General features: G+C 51.2%; 1 protein-coding gene across 1 annotated transcript; it reads left to right on the plus strand.

The window, feature by feature from the left end:
• Positions 1-8,692: 8,692 nt before the first annotated feature.
• SLC30A3 (solute carrier family 30 member 3) lies at positions 8,693-16,787 on the plus strand. The gene is made up of 8 exons (XM_010991233.3): positions 8,693-8,992; positions 12,516-12,697; positions 13,140-13,286; positions 13,385-13,538; positions 14,115-14,313; positions 14,567-14,672; positions 14,912-15,046; positions 15,962-16,787. Exons 1-8 carry the CDS (start codon positions 8,898-8,900, stop codon positions 16,108-16,110), a joined length of 1,167 nt encoding a protein of 388 aa, XP_010989535.2. The 5' UTR covers positions 8,693-8,897; the 3' UTR covers positions 16,111-16,787.
• The last annotated feature ends 827 nt before the right edge of the window (positions 16,788-17,614 follow it).

Raw genomic sequence — 17,614 nt, forward strand, 5'->3', positions numbered from 1 at the left:
TATAGCAGAGGGAGCCCTCTGCTGGTCCAATGGAGGCCCAGTGTTTGCGCCGTAACAACGATTCCCTGGGACAGAAGCACTTCGCTGGGGCATTAGACAGGACTACAGAGCCCCTCTTTCCTCATGCGGTCCTAGACAAGAAGAGACACAAGGGGCCAAGAAGACAGAAGGCGCTAATGGAGATAGTAATGGCAATTCTGAGCTCCTTGTGTCTTGTTTGTCTTAGTTTTCCTCCAGTTCCTAACACAGTTCCTGCAATAGTGTAGGTGCTCAATAAATGTTGGTTGGTTTAATCAACAAGCACACTTTTGTGTATGTACTGTTTCAGAAGCATTTTAACCTAAATGTCTCCTTTGATCCTCACCACAACCCTGGAAGGTGGTGTGATCACATCCCTGCTTTATAGAAGTGAGCCGAAGAGAGGGCAAATTAGGTTCTGAGAAGAGTTAGTAAACATCTTTCACATCTTGCCAGAGGCTCCAGAATGCTATTACTTCTTATCGCTGCCCTCTGACATTCTAATTAATTCTAATCATAGTTCGTGGCTCTTGAAATAGCCATTATCTTTGAGTCTTCTGAGCCTCTGCTCTGAAACAAATGGCAGGGCAGCCAGCAGGTTGCGGGGATGGGAACAGAGCAGGCAGGTCGGCCTGGCTTCCTCTGGCAGAGGCCCTCCACTTGGCCTTCACCTAGAAACAGACCCCTTTTGACTCCATTTTCTATGCACAAGTTCTCTTCTGACACCTAGCACAGAACTGGAAAGAGTACACAAGCCAGGAGGTGGAAGCCCTAGTTCTTAGTTTCAGCTCTGGATTTTAACAGGCTGTGTGATCTTGGACAAGTCACTTAATCTCTGAGTCTCTTTTCCCTCTTCTGTAAAATCCTGTGTCATTTCACAGGGTTGAGGTCAAGATTAAATTAAATTTGGTTGTGAAAATAATGGGAAAAAATGAAAATAACCATGCTAAAGAATGATTACAGACTAAAATATTTTCTGGAATCATTTGCCCTCCCGCCGTACCTTGAGTCAGTGATCTTAGTGTTTACTACCTCACAGAGCCATTGGTCTCTCCTAGAGAAAACCGAGAAGCATCCCTTATTTATCCACAAACAACTAAAGTTTTAGTCATATAACTGGAATATACACATACAGACAGCAGACATTGGCATATTTATACCCAAAATATCATGCTCTCAAACATATGCAGTGGGAGAGAGGGATCATAATTTGTCATACCCAACTACCAGGTTCTAGAATTGTACAGTTTTTGAGTTGGAAGAGACCTCAGAGAATTCACTCTTATCCAGTGCCTTCATTTTGTAATTGGGAAAAGTGTGACCCAGAGAAAAGGATTAACCTGCCCAAGGTCAGCCAGTAGGGTCTAGACTTAAGTCTTCTGACTCCAGGTTCAGTGTCTATACCCTGACTGCTCCTTATACACACCAGCTCCCTTCCCATTTTAAAATCTAGGTGTAGAGACGGACCAAAGCTGTAGTTGATATTCACCTCCTTTCTTGGTGATGTCAGGTAATGTCCTGCTTTCCCTTGCCTCAGTTGAAGGCATACATACTACACGTGACTAAAAACACCTCCGGCCCAGTTTGTTGGCCCATCCTCCCCAGGGCAGATGTCTCGTGGTGGGAGGTGGTGGGCTTCCAGCTAGAGAGGAGGCTCTATACCCCTAGCCTCTCTGCCCTGCGACCCCAGACTCTGCAGACCTAACAGGGCACACCTGCCTTACCTGTAAAATGGAGATAATAGTCTCTGCCTCTTAGGGTTGTTAGGAGGATGAAATGTTTAATTTGAACAGTGCTTGGTATGTGATAAGTGCTATGTCATCATAATCACCATTGTCATCACTCTTTCTGTCCTGTCTCCTCCCAATTTAGTGAAGAGAAAAATTGCTTTCCATCCTGTCTCTGGAAAGAAGGGGTAAATCAGGATCCTCCCTCTAAGAAGATTTGGAAATTGTCATTGGAATCCTTTTATCCCCTTTCTACATCCTTTCGTGAGCCTCTTAGAACCCCATTTTCTCATTCCTCTACCCAGTGCCCTCATGCTGCCCTCTGGCTACCCATAATACCACCCACAGTGTTCTCTGAGCAGCAGAACTCCAAAATTACCTTCTTCACGTCCTCTCCTTTCAACATTTCTAATAAAAAAGATTAACCTCCATAAAATGATCTCATCCCTAAGGGTTAGGTGGAAAGCAGTCTGATTAAAACACTGTAATTCAGGTTATAGTGAGAATGACTATTAATACCTCACCCTTTTAATTCTTACACAAAAGGAATAACTGGCAGAATTTTAGGCAGTATGACTAAATGAAGTGAAAATAACAGGCTATGTTTTGGGAGGAGACTTTGGGCCTTAAATCACTTCTCTCCTTTCTGTTCAGCTCCACCAGTTTTACATCTTTTCAAGTCTGTGGCTCTGCATTGTTCTGATTCTCCTCCTCCATCTCTGGTAAGTTTCCTGTGCTCCTTGCTGGCCTCTCTCCCTTTCACCTCCTGATTGTGGATATTCTTCTAAGAGTTGGTCTTAAAGCTTCTGCTGTCTCCTCTCTACTTCAGAGACGCAGCCTATAGGCATGGCTTCAGCTGGCACAACTCTGCTTTAGCTCAGTTTAGTGTCATCCATATGCCAGTCTCCCAGTACCTCAAAACCATGCTCTGAAATATGAGCTCATGACCTTGCCCGCAAACTGGTTGTATCCGTTGCTTTCTCTATGTACATTAATGTTATGACTGTTTCCAAGGTAGTGCTGCTCAAAACCCCAACATCAGTGGGCTTTGGACTCATTATTTCCCCCAAATTCAGGCCAGAAAGTCTTATTAACTTCTTTTCTCAAAATTGCTGTTTCACTTGTCCCTTCTTTTCAGCTCCCACGGCCTTGAAGCACCTCAGTTAAAAAGATTTTCATGATGCTCGCCTAACTGCCAGTCTCGTCCTGGATACTGCTGCCAGATCAGTGTTCATACAGCAATGCTCCCATCATTCCCACTTCTTTGCTCATAGCCTGCAGGATGCAAAACAACCCTTTAAATCTGGCAATGAACTCTACAACTTCATACCTCCAAACACATTGTCTCCTATTGCCATCCAGTAAACCTTCCATAATGATCAGCCTTTTTTTCCCCTTCTAAGTTTTCCTGTTCTTTCTCACCTCTGTACCATTGCCCTTGCACCATTTTCCCTCATGAATTATCCTTTTAATCTGTTCACTTATTCAACAGATATCTATTAAGCATTGCTATATGCCTGGTACCTTGGATATAATGACAATCGACTCTCATAGATCATAGCTTAAGTGTGGAAGACAGACATTCATTAATATCGTCAGGTGCTAGCATGTGCCAGGCACTGTTCTAGGTGCTGGGGATATAGCAGCATAAAAAATAGACAAAAATTTCTGCCATCATGGAGCTTTTTTGTGAGAGGACACAGATAGGAAATAAAATAAGTAAAATATACAGTACATTAGGTGATAAAAATTGCTATGGAGAAACATAAAGCAGGAGATGGAGATGGAGATGGAAATTTTTTAAGAGAAGACTGCCGTTTTTAAAAGGATAAGCAGAGAGGGCCCACCACCAGAGAAGGTGCTATTTGAGTCGAGACCTGAAGCAGGTCCTCAGGTGAGTCGTGAAGACATCTAGCAAAGTGTATTATAGGTGAAGAAATGAGTAAATGCAAAGGCCCTGGGGTGGGAGCATACCTGGTGTGTTGCAGGACGCCTAAAGGCCAGAGTGGCTGGGGACTGAGATGGGAGGAGTGTGAAGTGAGATCAGAAGGGGCTGGGTTACATTAGACTTTGCAGACCTGTGGAAGGACTTTGGCTGATACTGAGATGGGGAGTGATGAGATCTGGCCTAGTTGCCTAGCCTGGATTGAGGATAGACTATAGGGCAGCAAGCGTAGAAAAAGGAAGACAACCTAGGAGGCTACTGCAATAATCAAGAAGGCAGACGATAGGGGCTGGACAAGGGTGGGAGCAGGATCTGCTGACAGGCTGCATGTGGGGTAAAAACAGAGAAGTCAAGGATGACGCTGAGGTCTCTAGTCTGAGCAAATGGAAGGATGGAGTTACCGTGTTCTGACATGGGAGGACTGCTGGAAGAGGAGTTTTGGGATGGAGGTGACAATCAGGAGCTTAGTTTTAGATGAAGCTTGAGATGCCTAGTAGACATTAAAGAGGAGAGGTCAAACTGATACTTGGGTATACAAATTCAGAGTTCAAGTGAGAGATCTGGGAATCACTGTCATCTAAGATGCCATTAATTTTTTTAGTTTCCTTTTAATAGAAAATTTCAAGCACATACAAAAACTGAATAGTCCAATGATCCCCTGTGTACTCATCACCCAGCTTCAACAATCATTGCTTTCTGCCGTTTCCAGATAGTACTTAAAGCCTTGAGACTGGATGATATCTCCATGGGAGTGAGTGTAGAAAGGTGAGAGAAGAGGGTGCCTGAGTCCTGGACTATTCCAGCATTAAAACATGGGGCAGATGAGGAGGAACCAGAAAAGGAAACTGAAAATAAGCAGTCAGTGAAATAGGAGGAAAACTAGATTATGGTATCCTGGAAGCCAAGTGAAGAAACAAAGAATCCCCAAGCAGCAATTTTTAAAATTTGCATTCTTTTTTTTTTGCATTCTTTTTTAATTGAAGTCTAGTCAGTCTACAATGTTGTGTCAATTTCTGGTGTACAGCATAATGTTTCAGTTATATATATACATACATATATTCCTTTTCATATTCTTTTTCATTATAGGTTACCACAAGATAGTGAATATAGTTCCCTGTGCTATACAGTATAAACTTGTTTATCTGTTTTATATATAGTAGTTAGTATCTGCAAATCTCAAACTCCCAATTTATCCCTTCCCATCCCCTTTACCCCCTGGTAACCATAAATTTGTTCTCTATGTCTGTGAGTCTGTTTCTGTTTTGTAGATAAGTTCATTTGTGTCCTTTTTTTAAGATTCCACATATAAGCAATATCATATGGCATTTTTCTTTCTTTTTCTGGCTTACTTCACTTAGAATGACAATCTCCAGGTCCATCCATGTTGCTGCAAATGGCATTATTTTATTCTTTTTTATGGCTGAGTAGTATTCCATTGTGTATATTTACCACATTTTCTTTATCCATTCACCTGTCCGTGGACATTTAGGTTGTTTCCATGTCCTGGCTACTGTAAATAGCAATTCAATTACAGTATGTTAAGTGCTGAGGAAGATAAAGAAGTGTGCAATGAGAATGTATATCATGCACTAGCCTGGTTTAGGAGGTCAGGGAAGGCTTCCCGGGGGAGGTGACATTTAAACTGCAGCCCTCCCTCATCCTTTCTAGCTTTGACTAAAATACTACTTCCTCCATCCTGCTTCCACTCTGACAATCAGCTCCTCCTTTCTGGGATGGCTTTATCGAGGATTATCAAGGACTGTGTATCAGGAACCACAGGGTACTGGTAACACAGTGGTGAGAAAGACAACATATGTCTTCAGGGAGCTTGTACTCTAGTGAGGAGACTGACAAGCAAACAATTTTGTTACAGAGTGGTGAGTGCTACCATCACCTAAGCACAGCAGGTCTTGAGAGCACCGAGGAAGGGCACGTAACTCAGCCTGGGGGAAGTCAGGAAAGGTTTTCTGTGGTTAACACCTCTGAATGTACCCTTCAGCCTTGCTTGGACCTTTTAAGTGTTAACCCTTGCCCACGTGCTTGGATCCCAAATCTTGCCTGAGATCTCCAGCCCAGCCTAAATCACCACTGGGCTTTGCTTTCCTTCTCTCCAAATATGTATTTGTTGAGCCTGGGTCTCTCTGAAGCCCCTTTCCGACCTGCTCTGTCACCCTCTGCTCTGGAAGCTGGCACTGACCTGTCCTCCCAGGAACATCCAGGGCTTCCTGCCTCCATAACACCTTTGGGACTAATAGGGGCCCAAGGACTCACCTTAGGGAAAATTGGTATCTGAGGAAGGAGCATGTGGGTAAACCATTAACCCAAAATTGCAGAATAGAAATTTCTTGCAATGACGTTAAAGCCAGGAGGGGAGAGAACACATCTATCTTATGCACCAGGAATCCCCAGCTAGGATAGCAAGGTGCGTGGCAGGAAGTAAGAGCTCAGTAAATGTTGAATGAATTGTTCTTAGAAGACTAGAGTTCCATATAGAGCACCAGCCCTAAGCTGTCCTTTCAACATCTGCACAATTTTCCTGGCTCGTATCAGGTGCAGAATGCCTTCCTCAGACCTGGCATTTAAGAGGACCCTTTGCAAAGATTTTCTTAGGGCCACTTGATGGTTCTTTGAGAAACAGGTGCAGTCTGTCTCACTGCCAGGCTTTTCTTGCATTAATTTCCAGGCAAAAGGAACTGTTGGTATTCTCGCCAGTGCTCTCAGCACGTTCCAAGGCCAGGGAACCGAGGCAAAGGGCAGCCCTTTTTATCTACCTGCTCCGACGCCCCTTTCCCTTCCCTGCTTTCTCACTCCAGCCCAGGGGTGGTGGCGGGGCAGCACGTGCCAGCGTCTGCGCCCCCTCTCGGGCACCCGGCGCTGCCGCCCGTGCGCCACCGGCTGCCAAGGAAGGGAAATCCCGGAGGAAGCCATTGTTGTTATTATCACGTCCCCTCTTGTCGTCATAGGCTGAGGCGTGCCTAGAAGCTCCTTTCCCGCATAGGGCTCCGCAGTTTCTGCCCGTTTTCGAGGTCGCCCGCCCGGGCGGCTTCGGGCGAGGCTACCGCATAGAGCCCTGGATTGAGTGGTGGCCCTCGTGTCCCAGCTCCAAAGCTCTCAGAACTGGCAAAGCCTCAGGCCCGGTGCGGAGCTTCGAAAACCGACGGCGTCAGGCAGGACGTGACCCGGGCCCTGGCATCGGCGAGCGGGGACATGAATTCCACCCCGTCTCTGAGACGGACCAACAAGGTGACCTTAGCCCGGCTAGTGGCTTCCCCTCTCGCCGCTTCAGTCTGTCACCCTAAAACCCAAGGAAGGAGCTGAGGCCCCAAGCCACTAGAGGAGGTTGGAGGACGAAAGCCACCCCCTCACCCTCGCTTTCTAGCCCCACGTGGACTTGGGGCTAGGCCTTGGGCGGGGAGTTGCGGGGACCGTGCAGAGAAGAGGCTGGAGTTGGCCCCGAGCGGGGCGTGGGTGGAGGCGCGGCGCCGAGGGCGCGCGCAGACCCTTTCGTTCTTCCGTTCTGCACCGCTACCCCGCGCAGAACGATCCGTTAGCACACGCCGCCCGCAAACCTTGGCATCAGCCGCACTCTCCCCCGCCAGAACAGCCAGCCCGCCGCCCAGCTTGCCTAATCCGTTCAAGCCTCACCTCCTCCGCGAAGCTCTCCCGGGTTAACCCCATCACTTCCAACCACTCTAATTGGCGCGTTCTCCAGTTTTTTTTGTCTGTTTTTGGAAGTGCACACTCAGTCTCTGTTTGGAAAAACAATGTTGGGGGTAGATGTCTATCACCAGAACCCTAAATTCATTCTGAAGGGTATTCTGAAACTCAGGGTATTCTGAAGGGTGGGGTTGTTGGGTTTCTTGCCTTGGCTCACTAATCACTCCCACCCTCCAAGCTTTCCCATCCATGCTCACTATTTCCCCTCCTCCTACGGACCCTCCTCTTCACAGAGTGTCACAGCTTGGAGTGCACAATCCAATCACCACCCTCTTTTCATCCTACACTGGCGGCAGGTGTGAGAGGCAGAGAACATTGAGCATTTGAAGCTTCGATTCCAGGCTCAGCCACCGACTTTGCTCTAAGTCACTCCTGCCCCTGGGGGCTTTCTTAGAACAAGGCAAAATCAGGTAATACCCGGGAAGGTGCTACAGGTTTGGAGGTAAGGAATCACCTGCCGACAAACTGACTGCAGCCTCCCTCCATGAACTTGGGGCTTGTGACTCCAGAGAGGTGGCGCCGCTCTTCCCTCAGGCTGCCCCAGCTTCTGAGTGACAAAACTAAGGCGCGCACTCTCTCCAGTGCGGCGCCCTGAACCGGAGAGGGAGAGAGAGGATACAATTCCAGTTCCAGCACTTTACTTACTGGCCGCACGACCCTGGACGCTTCTTCCTCTGGAACTCAGTTTACTCATCCAAAAAGTAGGGATAATGATGGATCGAAGGAGAGCAGGAACCTTTTTGTCACTCCATGTCTCTATATAAATAAATAATAATGAGTGGTAAAGTACTCGGCAGCAGATTTTCCTCGCGAATTCCGACCCCACATCCTTCACAGAGGGGTTTCTGGCGGGAGTCCCTGTGGTTCTCCTGGATGTGTCACACTGCTTGCCCACATTCTTTGTGGTACTCTCCTCCACACCCTGCTTCTGTCTCCGTGTGAGGGGCTGGGGCCACGAGTGACAGGTGGCGGGGGGACGCTCCGGTGTGGACGTGCACGGGGCGGTGTCCCTTTGGCGAAGATTGGTCCAGAGGTTCCTAGGCTTGAGGAGCTCGGCTTGGAACCGGTGGGCGGGGCTTTGATGGGCGGGGCTAGACCGCCTAGGGGTGGGGCTGTGGATATCTAGAGTTCTCCAGAATCCAGCCGGGGCGTTAAGGGCTCCTGCCACCCCATCTTGACTCTGGCACCAGGAAATGGGGCTTTGGTCAGGAAGGCGAGGCTCCGGGGAAGGGGCTTAGGCGTGGGGGGTGAGGCCGAGGAGCGTGGAGGCGGGGCTTGGGGAGCTCGCCCCACTCGGGGCGGGGCTCCAGCGGCCGCGGGATCTGCAGTTCGTACTACCCGCGCGCCACAGTCGCCGCAGTTCCCTCCACTCTGGTGGCCCCGCGGCCCTGCGGGGATTCCGGGGGTCGGCTGGCCACTCGGACTTGGCGCGGGGCTGGCCCCTCCTCTCCCTCCATCTGTGGGGTCTAGACGGTCGGGGCCTGGGGGAAATGGAACCCTCTGCCACCACTGGGGGATCGGAGACCACTCGCCTGGTGAGCCCCCGGGACCGCGGCGGCGCCGGAGGCGGCCTGCGTTTGAAGAGGTAGGACAGACCTGGGCCGGCCCTTGGCCTGGGGCCGCCACCCTCCTGTCTTCCGTCCATTTCGTTGTCTCTTTCGGCGCGGCCCCGGCAGGCGGCTCCAGCGCCCCGCGACCCCCTCGGCTTTGTGGCGCTGGGCTCTGTCCCCTTCGGCCCACAGAGACGCCCCCGGTCAGCCCAGCCAGCCCGGACCCCCGCTGCTCAACAGTCTGCTCTGCCTCTTCCCGGCCACCCTATTTCTCCCGGTCCCGCGAAACAGCTCCCCGGCCCGCTCCACAAGCTTCCCGACCCCTCCGCTGTCCCCGCCGCATCGGACTTCCCGGCGAGCTACTGCCCCTCCGTCGGGCCGAAGTCTGCGCCAGGTGCCCCGATGTACGCATTGCCCTGAGGCCCTGACGATGGGAGCACCTCACTGCCCAGGCTTCGGGGCCCCAACTGCAGGCCCCCGGCCCTATCCAGAGGCCAGCTGTGGGCACCCGGGCCCAGGATGGGCCCAGGCTCCGCGGCGGGTCTTCTGGGCTTCTAGGGGGCAGGTGGCCGCGGGGAAGCGAGGGGGCGGCAAGGAAGGAGCAGGTGCGGTCTGGGCGGTGGGGGTATTCCCGGCTCTGCACAGACGGGCCGGGGGCGGCGAGGTGTGAAATGAGGCGCGCAGAGCAGTCGGGACAGAGGGCCGGGGGCGGCCGGAGAACCGCCTCCGCATCCCGCTGGCCTCCCGCGCCCGGCGCCCGCTGGCTCTGTGCGCCTTGTCCCTCTGAGCGGCCGCGCCAGGCCCTCCCTGGCCACCTCCTCTAGCCATTTTGTCTGTTGGCCCACTGTCCGTTTATCTCGGGAATTTGACAGGGTCTCCAGCTTTTCCTCTTTCCTCATCTCTCCCAGTTTTCCTTTTTCGTCCCAACCCCTTTCCCTTTGTCTCTGATGTGGTGCCTATGTGTTTCTCGCTTTCCCTGAGTGGGGGCCGTAAGCCTGGGTGGGTGGGGAGTGGGTGAACAGAAGGGAGGGAAGGCTACCCGTCTCACTCCTCCCTGCAGAGGACTGCAGACGCCGGCAGCTGTGGGGGCTCCTGCCCTGGCCTTGGCATCTCTTCACATACCTTTTAAACTCTGCTTCTGGCCAGTCTCCCCTTTCTGCATCTCCCCTCTACCCTGCTCAGTATTATTTGTTGTTTGTTTATCAGGGGTTTTAAAGGGCCAGAAAACTGTCTTTCCTTCTCTCTAAACAGCAGGTAGTCCCCCCACCACCATTCACACAACACACCCACACATCCACAATGAGGCTTCTTTAGTGCCCAGTTAATGCAGAACAAAAGGGAGCAGCCTGTTGATGGGTGGCTACCTTGATGCCTGGCTGCACTGTGTCTTACAGGGCCTGGAAAAGCATCTTGCCCACTGCCCCAAAGCTACCCACATCTGTTTGCTCTTCAGACCGGCATCTCTGACTCCCAGCTTATCTTCATTCTCATATGACCATTAGTCACCAAATCCTGCAGTATTTTCTGGAACAGATTCTTCCCTACCTACCTGCCCCTCCTCTAAAATTCTGTGGAGGGAGCCTCTGGCCTGGTCTGTTCTCAACCCCTCCATCTCCTCTCCTCTTTTCCTCCCAGACTAGTACATTAGCAAGGTCATCTATCCCAGGGCGCAAGAAAGATGAATCATTGTATCTCCCTTTATGTTCATGTGAGCCCATCACTTTCCTCTTCAGCCCTCAGCCCTTCTTCCGGTTTCTCACACTTAAACTCCAAGCTGCTTATCTTGTCATTGGCATTCATGCGTCTGGAGCCCCCTTCTCCACCTAGGTCTTATCTTAAACATCGCTCCCTCTGTGAAGTTCTCCTCATCCCCTTTAGAGTTGGCCACTCCTCCCTTGTGCTTCAAAGTCCTTTGTTCATAGCCCTCCTGGTCCCAGCTTCTCCTTGCAGAGTAAGTCATTTGTGACACATCTGTCTCTCCCACTAGACTAAGCTTCAGTATGTGTACACTGCCTGATACAGCTCACTGAAGAATAAGGATGGGTTTCAAAGCCACCCTCATCTCCCATCTCTTCTGGAAACACACCTGGAATCATACACATCCAGATTCTAAGTCTTGAAAGGGAATTCCAAGAAATTTATCTACCTGCTAGCACATGAATTTTCCCCAGAAGCCCCAAATGTGCCCCCGCCCACCTTTCACCTGAATTCATTCACTTGGCAGAGCTTTCCTCAGCCAGAAGGCCCCAGGCACCCCTCCCCACTTTATTGCTGTGATCACATTTCTATATGGAGCCTTAATTTTCTCTAAAGGGTATTCTTGTCACACCCTTGTGAGTATTTCTAGGACTGTACTTTTCTATTTAGGTTCTTTATGCTGTAGAAGATTCTGTTCTTGCTGGGGTTCAGGTTGGGCAGTAGTAGGGGTGAGAATTAGGCCATAATGGACCTAAAACTCAGCCAGCCTGAGCTTAGCCTCTAGCATCCCCAGGTGAGGCCCCTAACCCTGTTCATTTGTCAAGGTAGTTTTATGTTATTGCAGTTAAGGTGGCTTCTGCTGGGTGCTTATGGTCAGACTGAGGTCCAGCTAACACGTGGCAGACTCCAAATCTGGTGCTCCTATTGCTACCATCCCCAGCCACAGCAGTCTGCTTTCTCTCCTCCCCATGACAACCCAGCATTGGAATCTGGACACTAGTTCTCTGTGCCAGGAAATTCAGACTTTTGGGGTCTCAACATTCTACTCTTCTCTTAAAGGGCCACATTCAGCTGCATGTCTAGAGAGGGAATGTGAAGGACCTGTGAATGAAGGCACTTGGAGATAGGTCTGGGAGGGGGCACTGAAGTTAGGACCACGTGCTGAGCCCCACCCCACACTTTCACACCACCTCCCCTTCATAGTGCCTTCACCTAGCATGTGTACCTCCCATTTATCAAAATCCTTCCCATCCTTCTAGGCCCTTCTCAGGTGCCTCCTTCAGTTGTTTTCTTGATTTCCTCATTAGAGGCAGCATTATTCTTCTATCTGAGCCCTGGTAGCACTTTGTTTTAACTGCTCTCAGGCAATAGCTAACTTCTGCTACATCCCATGGTATTTAGGTTCACGTTTGTCTTATTCACCAAAGGCTCCAAGAGATCAGAAAGGGTATCCTGCTCATTTTGTATTCCTGTGATGCCTATCATGAATTCATTTAGCTGGAGTCTAACCTCAGTTCGACCACTAACTAGCTGTGTGGCCTCTATAAGTCCTCTCCCTCTCTGAGCCTCATACTTCTAATTCTTTAATAAGCAGTAGACTAAGGTGATTTCCACAGGTTCTGTGAAATTCTATGGCTCTGTATATGAAAGGAAAAGGAAGGCTGAGATCTGAGCTGTCCATTTAGCCCCTCTCTCTCATGTGGCCCTCTGTCAACATAGCTCCTGGGTTTGATCAGGCCTGGGGAGGGAGCAAGAGGTGGGACATAGGATGAAGCCAGTCTGGGGGACCCAGGACCTGGGAGTGAGGAGCAGGTTTGCCTGTGAACCAGGCCCCAGATTCAAATGTGTTGCCTGCTTCAGTCTCTTCACAGAGTCCTCAGAGGCCCTCCCTGAAGAGCCCAAACCTGTGGAGATGTCCTTCCACCACTGCCACAGGGACCCCCAGCCACAGCTGGGTCTCACCCCTGAGAGGCTGCAGGCGCAGAGGCAGCTGTGTGCCGCCTGTGCTGTGTGCTGCATCTTCATGGCCGGGGAGGTGGTGGGTAAGTTGGACAGCAGCTCCTCCAACCTCATCCTCCAGACTCCTGCCTAGGCCACTTTCCACCCGGAGTCCCAGGGATGTTCCTGGGTAGAGGTGCAGAGAAGATGGGGGTGGCTGGGATGGGGGAGCTGGGTGCCCAGGACTCAGGGTGAGGGACAGTACCAATGGGATTCAGAGCAAGGTCTGGGGCCAGGGCTGGCTTCTCAGTAGTAACTGGTCTTTTAAACAACCCTACTTTCCTGTTATGAAAATATGTTATTATAAAAACACTAGAAAATGTGAATAAGTGAGAAGAAGACAATGGAAACTCCATGTAATTTCGTCACTGGAGAAAAGTTGTAGTTCACATTTTGGTATATGTCCCCTCGACCTCTTTTCCAAGCCTCTACACACGCTGCATATTTGCTGAATGGACCAGAGTGTACCTCTCTTTGCCCTTGCAGGTGGGTATTTGGCCCACAGCCTGGCCATCATGACCGATGCCGCCCACCTTTTGGCAGACGTGGGCAGCATGATGGGCAGCCTCTTCTCTCTCTGGCTCTCTACCCGTCCGGCCACCCGCACCATGACCTTTGGCTGGCACCGCTCAGGTAAGGCCCTTCCAATCCTCCAGTGGCCTGATGACCCTCCAGTCTTGGTGCCTCTCAGGGTCCTGGGCAGGTCTCTGATGGCTTGTCTCCCCCTACAGAGACTTTGGGGGCTTTGGCCTCTGTGGTCTCCCTTTGGATGGTCACTGGCATCCTCCTGTACCTGGCCTTCATCCGCCTGCTGCACAGCGACTACCACATCGAGGGGGGTGCCATGCTGCTGACCGCCAGCATCGCAGTCTGTGCCAATCTTCTGTACGTTCCGGTGTGGAGCAGGCACCATGTGGGATTCAGGGCGAGGGGTCCTCCTCCAGGGTGGGGGAGCTTGCTCTCCCCTCCCGACACACCTGCAGCACGCACACACAGTTCTCATCTGTCTGCCCTGGGGGGTGCCTGAGAGGGGACTGGGGTAGAGGCCTAAAATTCAGAGTCAGCAGAACTTTATTGAAGGCCATGGTGCTGGGGCTGTCATCAGTATTGTCTCATTTAAAGGTCACAACCACTGCACGAGGTAGGTACTATCACTCCTAGTACGTAGTTAATGAAATAGATCCTGAGAGGTGACCAGGTGACTTCCCCAGGGCAGACAGCTATTTCAGCAGCAGGGCCAGGATCTGAACTCACATCTCTGGCACCAAGTCCAGTATTCATGCCCCCGGGCTGCACTATTTGTCTCTCTTGGGCAGTATTAGCTTTTTCCTGGGGCTGGGAAAATAGGGAGAAAATAGGTGGAGAAAGGGCTCCTGGGTAGGTGAGAGGAGGAGGCGTGGAAACAGGCAGAGGAGGCTGTGAGCAGGCGGCCTGGGCTGAGCTGCTCTGCTTCCCCCTCAGAATGGCCTTTGTGCTGCACCAGGCTGGCCCCCCTCACAGCCACGGGTCTAGAGGGGCAGAGTATGCGCCGCTGGAGGAAGGGCCCGGGGAAACCCTGCCCCTGGGGAACACCAGCGTCCGGGCAGCCTTTGTGCATGTGCTGGGGGACCTCCTGCAGAGCCTTGGGGTGCTGGCTGCCTCCGTCCTCATCTACTTCAAGGTACCGTCTGTGCAAGCCTACCCCAGCCTTCCTCCCCCAACTCTACACCCCGGCCCTCCTTTCCCGGACCCCCAGCCTTCCTCCTCCCACTCCAGCTTCCTGCTCCCCAGGACTCCTGGCCCAGGGTTATGGTCCCTTTACCATTCCCAAGCAGGGTCCTCAGGGGCCTCTCAGGGCCTGTTTGTCCAGGATGCCCCTAGACCTTCCTCTGAAAGTCCCCGATTCCCAGGCTTAGGGCTTTCTTTCTCTACAGCCTCAATACAAGGCAGCTGACCCCATCAGCACCTTCCTTTTCTCCATCTGTGCCCTTGGATCCACGGCTCCCACCCTCCGAGATGTTCTCCGCGTCCTCATGGAAGGTGAATCAGATACCACTTCTCCCCACCCCCGGGGCCCTCTCTGACGTCACTCCAGCAGTAGGCACCCCTCTTTTCTCTGAAGAGAGTGTGAGGAGAAGGCCTGTTGCTGGAAGGAGGATTCAGGGATGGGGTCAACTGTGGGCATCGATAGGGAGAGCGGTATAGGATGGGGAAGGTGGGGTCCTGGCCTCCGGGCAGGAGTGGCCCTTGCAGTAAGTCGTGGCGGGTGCTGCTTGCAGGTACCCCCCGAAGTGTGGGGTTTGAGCCTGTGCGGGATGCCCTGTTGTCAGTGCCAGGAGTCCGGGCAACCCATGAGCTGCACCTGTGGTCCCTTACGCTTACTTACCACGTTGCCTCCGCACACCTGGCCATTGGTGAGTCTGCACTGGCCCCAGCCAGTGATTTCCTAGGAACATTTTTCCCTTCCCCTTCCACCCTTCAAACATAGTAACATGGTCTGAATTACTGGCATTGTTTCCATCTCTCCGCCTTTCTTAATCTCTATCTCTGTCTCTTGTATCTCTCTCTCTCATGCACGTTGGAGGCAAGAAGCCCTGGACAGGGTATTCTGGGAGAGGTTTCACCCTCTCTGAAGTGGCACAGGGAACCAGCAACCCTCTAAAACATCATTAGTACCTATAGGTCTGGTGATGGGGCAAAGTTAGGTAAATTATGGCTCCTCCACTTGGTGCAGCATCTTGTAACTATTAAAAATGATGATTATGAAGACTGTATGGCAACTAGGAAAAATGTTTATGGTATAATGCTAAGAGAAAAAAGCTGAATATAAAATTATAGCTACATTATGATTCAACTATTTAAAGTATATATGGTGACTCACAAGCTGACAAAGGATTTTTGAGATTCTTCCAGATGCAAGAAGCAATCAGAGACATGCAATTTGGATGCCAAAAATATTATACTTTGTAGAATATTTGATGATAACTCTAGAGGGACAATGGGACAGAATATTTAACATCTGGATTGTCCTGGAAAATCAGGGGTATGGCTGCTGAAACACACAGCTGTGTACTGATACTCAAAGAGCAGAAGAGAATAGAAAAATAAGAACAGTTTAGTGTGTTAGCTTGATTAGAGATGAGTCTCTTCAACCTTTTCTTGGACCGTTTTATACTGTTCATATAATACAGAAAGAAAATAAAGCTCTTCGTTCAATCCGGCTTTCATGCCCTGCAAACCCCTGGGTCCCCCTTCACTCGTCCTTATCTGGACCCCGCCTGCTTCCCGACTCCCCTGGGAACCTGCTGCCTCTTATCACTCCCCTGCAGACTCCACGGCTGACCCTGAAGCTGTCCTGGCTGAAGCCACATCCCGGCTCCACTCCCGGTTTGGATTCTCCTGCTGTACCCTGCAGGTCGAGCAGTACCAGCCTGAGATGGCCCAGTGCCTGCGCTGCCGGGAGCCCCCCCAAGCCTGAGGCCCAGCCCCATCCCCACTCCACTGCCAGGCCCAGACTCAGCCCTGGACTCTCAGCACCTGCCTCCCTGCTCATGGACAAGTAATGGAGTTGGGCCCATCCTCCTTCCTCTCTCCTCGCTTCCACCTGTCAACCCCTCAGCCCCAGTGGGCAAGACCAAAGTGTGTGTGGGGAGTGGGGCCAGAGTCAGGCCAAACAGGGAAATCAGTGCAGTGGGGGTGTGTAGAAGTCCTGTGGTCCCCACTCCCCACGGTCTGCGGCGCCCCCAGCCTTCTTTCCAGGCAGTTCATTTGTCTCTGTGGCTGGCTGGCTGGGGGCATCTGCCTGTCTGTGCGCTGTTGGTGTGCCTGTGCCTGGGGGAGGTCAGCAGGGGCCCCCTCCCCATGTGGCCCTCGCTCTGTCTATGCAGGAGCCCCAAAGCCCGCACTTTGTCCGTGTGTTCTAGCCCTGTGGTTTTGTGTCTGTGCCTCTGTGTGTGCATTTCTTGGTGCTGTGGCCTGTGTGTCTCTGTGCCTCTATGGCTGTGCTGTGGTCTCTATGAGTCTGCACCATCCATGTGTCCGTCTGAGGGTCTGTCTGTCCATCCCTCTGTTGGTGCTGTGTCCTCAGCTCTCCCTGAGAAAGGGAGGACTCCGCCGTAGCTCCGCCAATAAACTTGTGTCTAAATGCATCTTTCAGCCTCTGTGCTGACTGCTTAGGAGGGGGAAATAGAATTGGTCATCTGCGAAGTGTTGGAATCCCTCAGCCAGAATGACTTTCCATGACTCTCCTACCCCATTCCCAGTCCCTCCATCCTCTCCTCCCTCAAATATCCATCCTGATGTAGTTGAAAACCTCCAGTCCCTTTACTACCTTCCACTATTTCACAGTGTGCTTGAGCTTGGGTTCTTGGCTCAGGGAGATACCCATGTGTTCTGGGTTTGGTTGCCAGAGAAAGCTGGATGGCAGGGAGCCAAGGGATCCTGGAGAGTCATTCCAAAAGGCTCCTGCAGGCCCGAGTGGCCGTGGGCTGGTTGGACGGAAGCTCCCCCTTCGGGGGAGAGTGGTTGGACCACAGTGCTGATTCGGCTTTGTTCTCAAGCTTTGTGAGGCGCCGGGGGAGTGGCTCTCAGTCCTCACTGCCCCAACCCTGGCTCACAACATCCAACTGCAAGTCCAGGATTAGGCTGTGGACACCAAGGTCCTCTTTTTACAGTTACTCCCCCCTTTGCCTTAAGAATTGTATATTTTGACAGATTTGACCTTACACACCAGTCTCATAAAGGGATTTCTCATCTGCTCTTTGGAAAAAAAAATCAAACTCTTTGTGCTTTATTTTGGATCTAGTGCTCTGGATTAGCAGGAGTCCACTGGCCTTCCTACCCTAGGTTGATATAATTCCAGCCTGAAGCAAAGACACGGAGTGTTTTTATTAGCCCATGCATGTTTCTGCAAGGCTTCTCCCCCCACAGTGGGAAATATCTTTATTATTAAATTATCTTCATTTTTTTAAATTATAAAAGCT

This window comes from Camelus dromedarius, chromosome 15 (assembly GCF_036321535.1).
Source record: "Camelus dromedarius isolate mCamDro1 chromosome 15, mCamDro1.pat, whole genome shotgun sequence".
In the NCBI taxonomy this organism is placed as follows: Eukaryota; Metazoa; Chordata; class Mammalia; order Artiodactyla; family Camelidae; genus Camelus; species Camelus dromedarius.

Bases quoted from the DNA above. Each gene is read 5' to 3' on its own strand.
- SLC30A3 (XM_010991233.3), top strand. From the start codon at position 8,898: ATGGAACCCTCTGCCACCACTGGGGGATCGGAGACCACTCGCCTGGTG. The intron at 12,698-13,139 runs GTAAGTTGGACA...TTGCCCTTGCAG, and splicing joins CATGGCCGGGGAGGTGGTGG to GTGGGTATTTGGCCCACAGC. The intron at 14,314-14,566 runs GTACCGTCTGTG...CTTTCTCTACAG, and splicing joins CCGTCCTCATCTACTTCAAG to CCTCAATACAAGGCAGCTGA.